The sequence below is a fragment of the Amia ocellicauda genome, chromosome 23 (genome assembly GCF_036373705.1).
Source record: "Amia ocellicauda isolate fAmiCal2 chromosome 23, fAmiCal2.hap1, whole genome shotgun sequence".
In the NCBI taxonomy this organism is placed as follows: Eukaryota; Metazoa; Chordata; class Actinopteri; order Amiiformes; family Amiidae; genus Amia; species Amia ocellicauda.
In genome coordinates this window covers 19,205,920-19,215,775 of record NC_089872.1, presented here as the reverse complement: position 1 = coordinate 19,215,775, position 9,856 = coordinate 19,205,920, and the positions used below count along the sequence as shown (strand labels likewise).

General features: G+C 44.3%; 1 protein-coding gene across 1 annotated transcript; it reads right to left on the bottom strand.

Annotated features, from left to right (window-relative positions):
• Positions 1 to 3,729: 3,729 nt before the first annotated feature.
• LOC136718844 (uncharacterized protein C6orf118) lies at positions 3,730 to 9,731 on the bottom strand. The gene is made up of 10 exons (XM_066696613.1): positions 9,641 to 9,731; positions 8,361 to 9,016; positions 7,884 to 8,006; positions 7,724 to 7,783; positions 7,424 to 7,548; positions 6,755 to 6,810; positions 6,248 to 6,441; positions 4,571 to 4,624; positions 3,897 to 3,958; positions 3,730 to 3,810 (listed from the first exon to the last, which is right to left on the bottom strand). Exons 2-10 carry the CDS (start codon positions 9,012 to 9,014, stop codon positions 3,777 to 3,779), a joined length of 1,362 nt encoding a protein of 453 aa, XP_066552710.1. The 5' UTR covers positions 9,015 to 9,016; positions 9,641 to 9,731; the 3' UTR covers positions 3,730 to 3,776.
• Between the last annotated feature and the right edge of the window lie 125 nt (positions 9,732 to 9,856).

The window sequence follows — 9,856 nt, the reverse complement described above, 5'->3', positions numbered from 1 at the left end:
AAATGTAAGACCATGTTAATATGAAGCATTTTAACCCACGTAGAGATGATAAAAATAAAATAAGAAAAATGAAAATTAGAAACCGGTCCTGCAGAACAAGCGTTTTATTTTCTCGCACGTCTCTAATTGTGATGAGAACTACAGTGTCTCTCGACCAGCATGTTTCTGTCACACAGACACACTAAATAATGATCCCTCCGCAGCACAACGCTGTAATCGTCTGGCTGCCAGTCGTGGGCTGCAGTGTTTAGCGTATAGGAATTAAGTGGGCTGTAATTTATATCCAGCCTGCTTCGTAATGTGCCTAATGTGGGCTCAGTCTTTCAGACCTATTTATAGGGGATATTAATCAAACAAAACTGCTTTAACATCTAGGCCAATAAACAGAGTCTTCTTTCTTACTCGGGTCTGATTTTATACCCAAGAACGGTAAACGAAAGCGGCGAAAACGCTCTCCCTAGAAGACGACTCATTTCAGAGATTAATTTTTCATAACTACTGATTCTCTGACCTAAAAGGCTCATGGGGGGGACTCTAAACAGCAAATAAGCTCGTCTTTATGCATCATTGTACAAATAACGGATGAAAACCACCTCTGTACGAATGCTGAAGCTTCTTATGAATAAAGGCCAATTTTAATCGAATCTGTTCTAGAGTGTTTATAGTAAGATCCACTCCTCCATTCAGAACCATAGGAGAAACTAATGCTGAAAATTTTATCAAAGAAATTGTTTTATTCCTTCCATTTGGAGAAATTCAAACCGTATGTAGTAACACGGTCCATTAAGCCATCAACGAGATCATAGAGTACAACTGTGAAAACTCTGCCTGTTAAAGTACTGTTGAGAAGGAATTAGCAACCTGTCACCCGTCTCACATTTTACATAAGACGACTTCATTCTCTCCACTTTCACAAACTGAGAGAAGTGAAAGATCTGAGCTTATTCTAAAAAGCTTGAATGCACTTAAACTTTAAATCACAAGAGCGTGACGATCGTTAGCGGGACACTTTCTGAACCGTGTGTTACGGCCTGTGGAGATTCGAGCTGGGAGGACGGGCTGGTTGTGCGTTGCGGTATTCTCCCGGTACAGTAACAAAATTACACACAGCTGCTTCAATCCGCTTTCTGTTTTGCTCTTCACCTCGGAATTAACTCCACAATGGAATTTGCCTTTTACAGACTGGCTACCAAATGAACTTATTAGCTGACTCAAGTCCATTTGTGCTAAAGATTGAAAAGGATAGCCTGCAGCTTTTTTCCTTGAAGTGTAATTATCAAGCGAACACCACTCCAAACCCAAAATAAAGAAGCGGGTCAGACAATCTACTTAAAGCCTAATGGAAGTTAACGATTCATTGATCAAACTCATTTATGTCTAATTAAACCTTTCCCGCTTCGCAGAGAAACATTTTCAAATGTACTTCTAGCATTTAAAGCTAATGGTGACCCTTGTTCGCCTCTCCACAATGGCCTGGCAGTGAATTATGCAGTTTCTTCTGCTCCACAACGGCCCTGGTATACAAAAGCGACAAATAATCACGAGGAAAGCGATGACAATTATGCACGTGGGCGGCTGATTCACCTGGTCGTGCCTCCCATTTGCATTTTGCATTTTCCTCAGCGTGTGGAGCTATCCACTCAGACGGCGAGGGCCTGGGGGGGGGCGAGGACGCCGGCCTCCAGAGGAATGCTCTCCGGCACCTTGACCTGGCACTGAACTGGTTCCTCCCAGCATGCATCTGGGGAGCCACTGCAGACGGCTACGGTCTCCCGCGGCTCCCAGACACCGGCTCCGTCACCGGTTTGCATATAAATCAACCCGAGCTGCAGCACTTCTGCTTCTCCTGCAAGCGACTGGAACCGGCAAAACCCGCGCCTCCTCAGCCGTGCTCTCCGGCAAGTGGGAGGGTGTGTGCGGGCAACACAGCAATCAATCTGCACGACCAAAACAATACAAAAGTGTGTACTTAATGTGCTTCTAGCTGGCTGATTATTTCCCACCCCCCTAATGATTGTAATGTTGCATTTGGGGATTGTAAGTGAAACGACACTCGTACTTCAGTTTAATTCATGGTTACTGACAGCCAATGAGCCTCGGTAGTAAAATTATGACATTTCACTGCATTTTCACATCGTCAATCAGGCTGATCACATGGTAATGGGCCGTCTGATCAGCCCAATTCACCGTTGGATTTCTTTTCTTCCTCACAGCTGGTTTCACAGACCCCGATTACCCCATCCTTAGACTTACCCTCCTAACCTAACACTGGGTGGCTCGTCTGTGAAACTAGTCTTTAAAGTCATCAGCTATTCCAGGTAAAACTTAAAACCAAGTGGTCCTCACCTGACCACAGCAACAGATAAGGACTTATTTTAATTGAATTAGGGCAATAATACTTGTATAGATAGTTAAAAAGCCTCAGCATTATAAATCTACTGGATAAAGAATGATAATTTGATGACTAAGGCTCTCTCGGCTGCAGGGATCTGACATGATGCAGCATTTTGTACGGTTATATTTTTGGTCACTTGACAATTGTTTTTTTTGTTTACCACACTCGTCCTCAGTTGTGTGTGTCTGCGTAGGCATTGTTGGACAGAAAACACAATCGGGATGATTAGTCCCTGGCAGACGCCGACCTGTCACTCTTCAGATTCGGGAGGCCGGTAATGGGGACAGCCAGAGGCAGGCGTGTTGAAAGTGCACCGAATCTTTGATCCGACTTCAATAACAATGCAGTTTCGTCCTCCAGATCAGGACGGGCGGTGATATTGAAAAGCTCCGACAGAGCTGACAATGACACTGATGGCCACTAGACTCATCAGCTGCCCTGTGCAAGTTCGGGAGCGCGAGTTGAAGCCTGAAATCGGGCTGTCAGTGTGGTGGTGGCCTGTCAGACAACACAATTAAGTGCTGGAGCGGAGACGGTTTCTCAAAGAGTTGTGTGCGTCGACTCCGCTCGGCTCGAAGTGAGACACTGTCCCTCAGGGTGAAGAAAAATACCAATATAACAATAATAATGAAGTTTTCTGTCTAAACAATGCAAGGGCCCCTGGAGATATATGAGATTTACGGAGTGATGCTTTTAAAACTAAAACGTACAAATAGCTCCTTTTCTACGCCTTACACAAACTATTGCATATTATATGCTTTTTAATAGAAATTCACCACATTTTGTACTATGCTACGGAGATACTGTACATGTTTATACACGACTCATAGTTTCCTTATACATATGAAGGTGTCCTCCATTAACACACCTAAATGGGGAGAAATAATGATAATTATTATGCATTAGAGCTCCTTCGTTAGGGGCACAGCTACCCAACACGGCACCTAAAGGACAAAAAAACGCTATGATTTATAGGTACCTTGCAATTAACTCTGTACAGGGTGTGGCGATAGTGAATCTTTGCTCACGGAGAGCACGCAGGGATCAGACGGAGACCCCTTCCCTCCCCTGAGGACGAGGTTTGTGGTTTAGGCCGCAGTTTACCTCTCTCTGCAGATCTACAGTCAGCGGTTTTATAGAGGGAGAGAGACCTCTGCTGGACAATGCGCAAAGCACGCCCTTTTCAATCCCGTACATAACAACATTCTCAGAGTTCAAACTCTTTTCCTAAAATATAAAAACAGTGACACTGTGGCCTGGCTGAAAGACTGTTGGACTGTCTATCTGTCTGTGTACCGAGCCTTCAATCAGAAACATTAAACACAACAACAACATTGTAGCATGAATTATTTATTGCTTCAGAACAGAACTCATCTTTTGCTCAAATCTCATTGTTTGCCAGGGTCCAGAGCTCCCTGAAATTCAATCAAACACCAGTCAGATAACACCAGCTGTAAGTATATTGAATATATTTATATACAGTCATGTTAATAATACTTACTCTTGTATATCAGCGCTAATCTTCATCTTGCGCAGTACTTCAGCTGTACCATTTACCAGGTCCTAGAAGAGGAGAATGGGTCCAATTATGTCGTTTCAATAAAGGTTAAACACCATCATTCGCTGCCCATCTTCAGCCTTCAGTTCACACAGCCGTATTTACAATATCAAGAGTGTCATCTAAAGGGAGGCTTTGCTATAAAATCAATACATGTTACCAACAGCACTTGCATATTTTCCAGACCACAATAAAACTTGTATAAGTCATTCGTGTGTGTGTTTACAGGTCATCTTCAGATAAATGGAAAAGCATATATAGATATCTATCGATTGCTTCAGTCAACACTCTGTTAACTATCCCAGGGAAATCGATCGGCTTTTCAAAATTGTATTCTGGATAAAAACCTGTGGGACCCGTCTGAGAGCTGAGTCCTGGAAAGTTGTCAATTAATGGTAGCAGTGTGTGAGGTCTGTGTGACAGATGCCACCAGAGCCCAGATCAGTGAGGTGATGTACACTCACCATGAGCGACTCTGACAGGGGAGGCTGGGATCCTATTTAGCTTTGTATATAAAACTTCAAAGTATTAAGGCTTTTTAGAAATCTTATTCTAGATCATATGAGGATCTGAGACTCCGAGAAGGGACAGAAACGCACAGCAGCTCGCAGACTCACTTGTGTCGCTCGTTGCAGGTGGTCGTTGGAGGTCAGCAGCTTCGTTACTTCAGCCTGGAGATGGAAAACCGTATCGTTAAACCGAACGTTTACGTGCATCGACACGAACGACACAAATCGTATGCGATGGGAAGATATTGTGTAAAGGTTTTTTCTCCAACTGTAAATAAGCTTTGTGCGTGATGTGATTCAGACACATTCCTGTTTTGTTTAGAGAGCCAGGGAGAAGAAATATACACCGATCAGCCATAACATTATGACCACCTGCCTAATATTGTGTAGGTCCCCCTTTTGCGGCCAATACAGCCCTGACCCGTCAAGGCATGGACTCCACTAGACCTCTGAAGGTGTGCTGTGGTATCTGGCACAAGACGTTAGCAGCAGATCCTTTAAGTCCTGTAAGTTGCGAGGTGGGGCCTCCATGGATCGGACTTGTTTGGCCAGCACATCCCACAGATGCTCGATTGGATTGAGATCTGGGGAATTTGGAGGCCAAGTCAACACCTTGAACTCGTGATTCATCAGACCAGGCCACCTTCTTCCATTGCTCCGTGGTCCAGTTCTGATGCTCACGTGCCCATTGTAGGCACTTTCGGCAGTGGACAGGGGTCTGCATGGGCACCCTGACTGGTCTGCGGCTACGCAGCCCCATACGCAACAAACTGCGATGCACTGTGTGTTCTGACACCTTTCTATCAGAACCAGCATTCACTTTTTCAGCAATTTGAGCTACAGTAGCTCGTCTGTTGGATCGGACCACACGGGCCAGCCTTCGCTCACCACTTGGCCGCCCATGACCCTGTCGCCGGTTCACCGCTTTTCCTTCCTTGGACCACTTTTGATAGGTACTGCCACTGCAGACCGGGAATACCCCACAAGGGCTGCAGTTTTGGAGATGCTCTGACCCAGTCGTCTAGCCATCACAATGTGGCCCTTGTCAAAGTCGCTCAGATCCTTACGCTGCCCATTTTTCCTGCTTCTAACAAATCAACTTTGAGGACAAAATGTTCACTTGCTGCCTAATATATCCCACCCACTGACAGGTGCCATGATATCGAGATTATCAGTGTTATTCACTTCACCTGTCAGTGCTCATAATGTTATGGCTGATCGGTGTATATCCTTTGTTTAAGAGGCTACACCTGTCCCAGTAATACAGGGCTGTCAATTTAACCGGCAGTGAATTCCAGTCAGAAGCACCCAAATTAATTAACCACACACAACAGTCAGTACTACACATATGACTTTGTTATGTCACTTTAGATGGGTTCTTCATCACATGCTGAAATTGAGGCTGTTTGTGATTAACCTTGGTTTAAAATGAAAAACTGATGATTACCCGTCCTATTTGTGTGTGACTGATTTTGGGAAGCCGGGTATTTTTAGAACAGTGCCATTGCCGATTCCTGGAGGCCCGTACCTGTTCGGCTGCTTGTGTGCCCAGAGACTTGCAGCTAATAACAATGCAAATGCTCATCACACAGATGTTGTTTAGAGCCACCGCGATAGCAGCTGCACTGATGCAGTCCTGCACACGGCACATTTGAGGGAAAAACACTCGGCACTCCGGCGGGATCGGTGTAACGGGTGTACGGCGGGGTGTGGGAGCAGGAAGTGTCCCAGAGGGGCCGGTCTGGAAGCAGCAACATCGATTCAAATCACGAGTGTAACCAGTACCTCCGAATCTCTGACGCAGCTCTCGGTTGTGCTGGTGGTGACGGCGGGAACCATCGTCTCTTTGATTTCTCTCTCAAGTGCTTGAACCTCTTCCCAAACGGCCGACACCTGGCGCCTCTGTAGCTGAACTCGCTCTATTATGGACAGGGTGCGATCCTTCTGTTTAACAGTCTTTATCGGCTCCTGGGGGATTTCTGAAAGATGTCACTCGAGAATCACAACCGGTCCTTGCTTCACTCAAAGACTGAATCCAAACTTACTGTAAACATTTGGTAGTTTTACTCAAACCCTTGATATCTAACTCCAACTTCCACCCCATTTTATAGGCATTGAGGGGGGAAAAAAAACAATACACTAATTAGAACGCCAGTCGAGAGAGGAAAACAAAATACACGCACACTAAACCTATACTGCCTGCCATAAATATTCATAGCAGAATGTGTTATCTGTATATATATTATGATATTATGTGTGTATAAAAATGTCAGTTCATTGGAAATCACTTGCCTTCGTCTTCAAGGGTCTCGGTCTTTAATAGTTCAATCTGCAACTCGTTCCTCAGTCTGATGCAAAAATTAATAGAAGAGATAATAAAAATTTGTGAAGCATGAAACAAATAGTCAAATTAAAGCTTTTTAATGGTTCATTTGCGAAAAACATGCCAAAAGCCATTTTAAAAAACACAACCTTTAGTGGGCTATATATTCTGAAAATTCATTAGCGGAAAGCTCAAGTGAATTGTTCCAAAAGATTGTTTTTCTCAACAGGTAAGCTTCAGTTAAGTACTTTTTAAACACATTCATTATAAACGGATACATTTATTTGTGTAATTAATGACAGCTAAAGTGATTATAATGATTATAATGAGCTTTAAAGAGTAAATAGCTGTAAGTGGAATTACATTTAACAATTTTTATGTGTCATGTTTCGAAAGCAAGTGATGCAGAGTTCCCTGGATTTGAATAATTCTCATTAAAGTAATATTTACTTACACTGCACTGCGTTAATTATAAAGACAAATCTAAGATTGGAGTTTGGAGGTGCCCTGAATTCAGAAGAAGGAGAAAGAAGCTGGACTGTGCTATAACATAACGACTGCATGGGCCGGCTGGGAGTGTCAGGTTTTCACTAAAGCCCAGTAACATTGAACTTGAAGTCTCATCAGACTGATCTTACTGTTGGTTCTCCTCCACTGCTCTCTTTGCCGCCTCTCCCAGTCTCTGGACTTCCTGTCTGGCTCTTTCCACTTCCTGTGTCATGGCGGTCCGGTTCTCCAGGCCGTGGATTGGCATCAGCAGTGACTTCCATGAGTGAAAGTGTAACATAAGGATAAAAACAAATGCTCAAAATCGAAAGTCCTGACACGTTTTCTTTGGCAAGTTCAGAGGTTAATTATCAAACCTCTGTCCTCAATCTTTGATCTATGTGTCGGTGTTGTTTTAAGCGCACAATTACAATACATTACAATCCGTTTACCTCATTCTGACATTCAAGCTGGGTTTCGAGGACTGAATGGAGGTACAGGTCGTACTCCACCTGAAAAAAAGAGATGGAACGGTTTGCATTGTTTTTGTTAGAAACAAAGAGGGCAATTTACTTTTATTTATTCGCAAACTTCCTGCTGCCTCAAAGATACCTTAATTTCCTTCAAAATTTCCCTGAAGATTGGTGAGGCGTCACACACGTCGGTGAAGCTCTCACTGCACACCTTCATGTGGGAGGAACTCGACCAACCAGCCGCGGAGACCCTCATCAGCTCCTGTTTCAGAGACGTACAGACGTCATCAAGAGCGCTTAGAAAAACAACACTCATTTAATCAGGAATCTGATCACATTTTACAAAAACGGACAAAAGAAACCTTTCAAAACGTAGGCCAGAATGAAGGCAACAGATTCAGTTTAACACCAGATTACCACTTTTAAAGATGGAAGAACATGTATTAATAATAATCTAAAACAGGAAACATCACCTGTGTTTGAAGAATAGGAAAAGAATAACTGTCTTTTCCCCTCTTTGTCTGCCCTAATGAAGTCTCTTTCTCTTGCTTGCCTAGTGTTTGGTCTCCTCCTAGTGGAAGCTGGTGCAATAACCTTTCAGAACAAAGAAAGCTACCTGGGCCAGTTTCCTCTCGTGGTGCTCGGCAGCCTTGTGGCAAGTCATTACGTTCCTCTCCTTCAGATCTTGGGTCTTCAGGACCTCTTTATCGAACTCCTGCATCAGTCTGAACTGGTCCTTTCTGGTCAAGCCCGCGAGATGAGACGGGGTGAACCGATACTGGTCCTTTCCGCTGCGCTCGGTGGAGATCCCCTCGGTCCTCTGGGGTTTCAGCAGTAGCAGTTCAAATGGGTCCAGGGACTCCCTTGCTCTGAAATGTGTGCGAGGTGGAGTGCTTCTCTTTGTGTGCAGACCAAGGTCTTCCATCTCTGGGGATTGACAGACGTCTGGGGTCAAACTGGTTTTGGCAGTGAAATCACACAGAGTTTCTTTCATCCTCCTCGCCATAGCGTCCACTGACTTCTGACCCAACCTGACTTGAGGCCCACTTGTCAGGTTTGCTGCTCTTGAACTTGCTCTTGAACTCTCCCATATGGCGGCATTGCTAGCCTTTGGCACAGTCAGTTTAGGAAGCTTGTTGTGGTTCAGGTGCCCAGAGCTGTACGCCAGGATGTCTGCCTTGTGGGCCTTTTCCAACCCCATCAGCAACTCTTTACGGGTGCAGTTTAAAACGTCCGAAGGCTGCCGTCGACTGTCCTGGTCAGCGCTCATGGCTGGAAGTGAACAGAGGGGTTAGGTTTCTGATTGGAGGTGTCGTGTGGGATATCGGTCAGGTTATGGGTTCAATCCCAGGTGGGGGACACTGTTGAGCAAGGCACAATACATAAACATTGCTCCAGTAAATACCCAGTTTTATATATGGGTTACTGTATGTAAAAAATAGTGATATATTGTTACAATTGTAAGTCACCGTGGATAAGGTATCTGACAAGATATATAATAATAATAATAATAATAATAATAATGTAACTCGAGTTAGCTGTGGAACGGGAATGGGACCATAACAGTCAACATGACGTAGTAGGTAAACGGCGTTTATAGATGTATTAAGAACAAAACTTAAATAAATAATTAAGCAACCTCAGTGCACATGAAAAACGTATTCTCCAGATATAAGACACGTTACTTTATTAATACAATAACTTATGAACGTATTATGATCATAACACTCATGTACCAGGACGCAACATAAACGTGTCTGTACTGATCCACACTAGCCCTAGGACTGGCTTGCAATTCCTTAACAAGACATTTGACAGGTAAGTAATAGTAGTTTTGGTTTGGGATTTTAACTACAATTAGTCTCATTTGCAAGAGGTGTGGTATGTAATAAGCACCGTTGGCGGGTTACAGTCCGGGTGTTTTCTTGCCGGCAGAGACGTCCTGAGCCGCAGTCCTCTCCTCCCGGCAACCGTGTCAACAACGCAGCACTTCCGCGTGTGCGCACAGGACGCGTTCGTGTTGCGCAGATGTCCGCAGTTGCGCGCAGATCTGCAGAATCCCGGCGCTCCCATTGGTGGGTTCGGCTCGTTTGTGTACTGTGCTAATACATC

Excerpts from the sequence above, each read along its gene's own strand:
- LOC136718844 (XM_066696613.1), bottom strand. The coding sequence starts at position 9,014 with ATGAGCGCTGACCAGGACAGTCGACGGCAGCCTTCGGACGTTTTAAAC. Across the intron at positions 7,549-7,723 it reads AGCTTGAATGTCAGAATGAG|TCACTGCTGATGCCAATCCA; the intron begins GTAAACGGATTG and ends CACTCATGGAAG. Across the intron at positions 4,625-6,247 it reads GCTGCGTCAGAGATTCGGAG|GCTGAAGTAACGAAGCTGCT; the intron begins GTACTGGTTACA and ends TTCCATCTCCAG.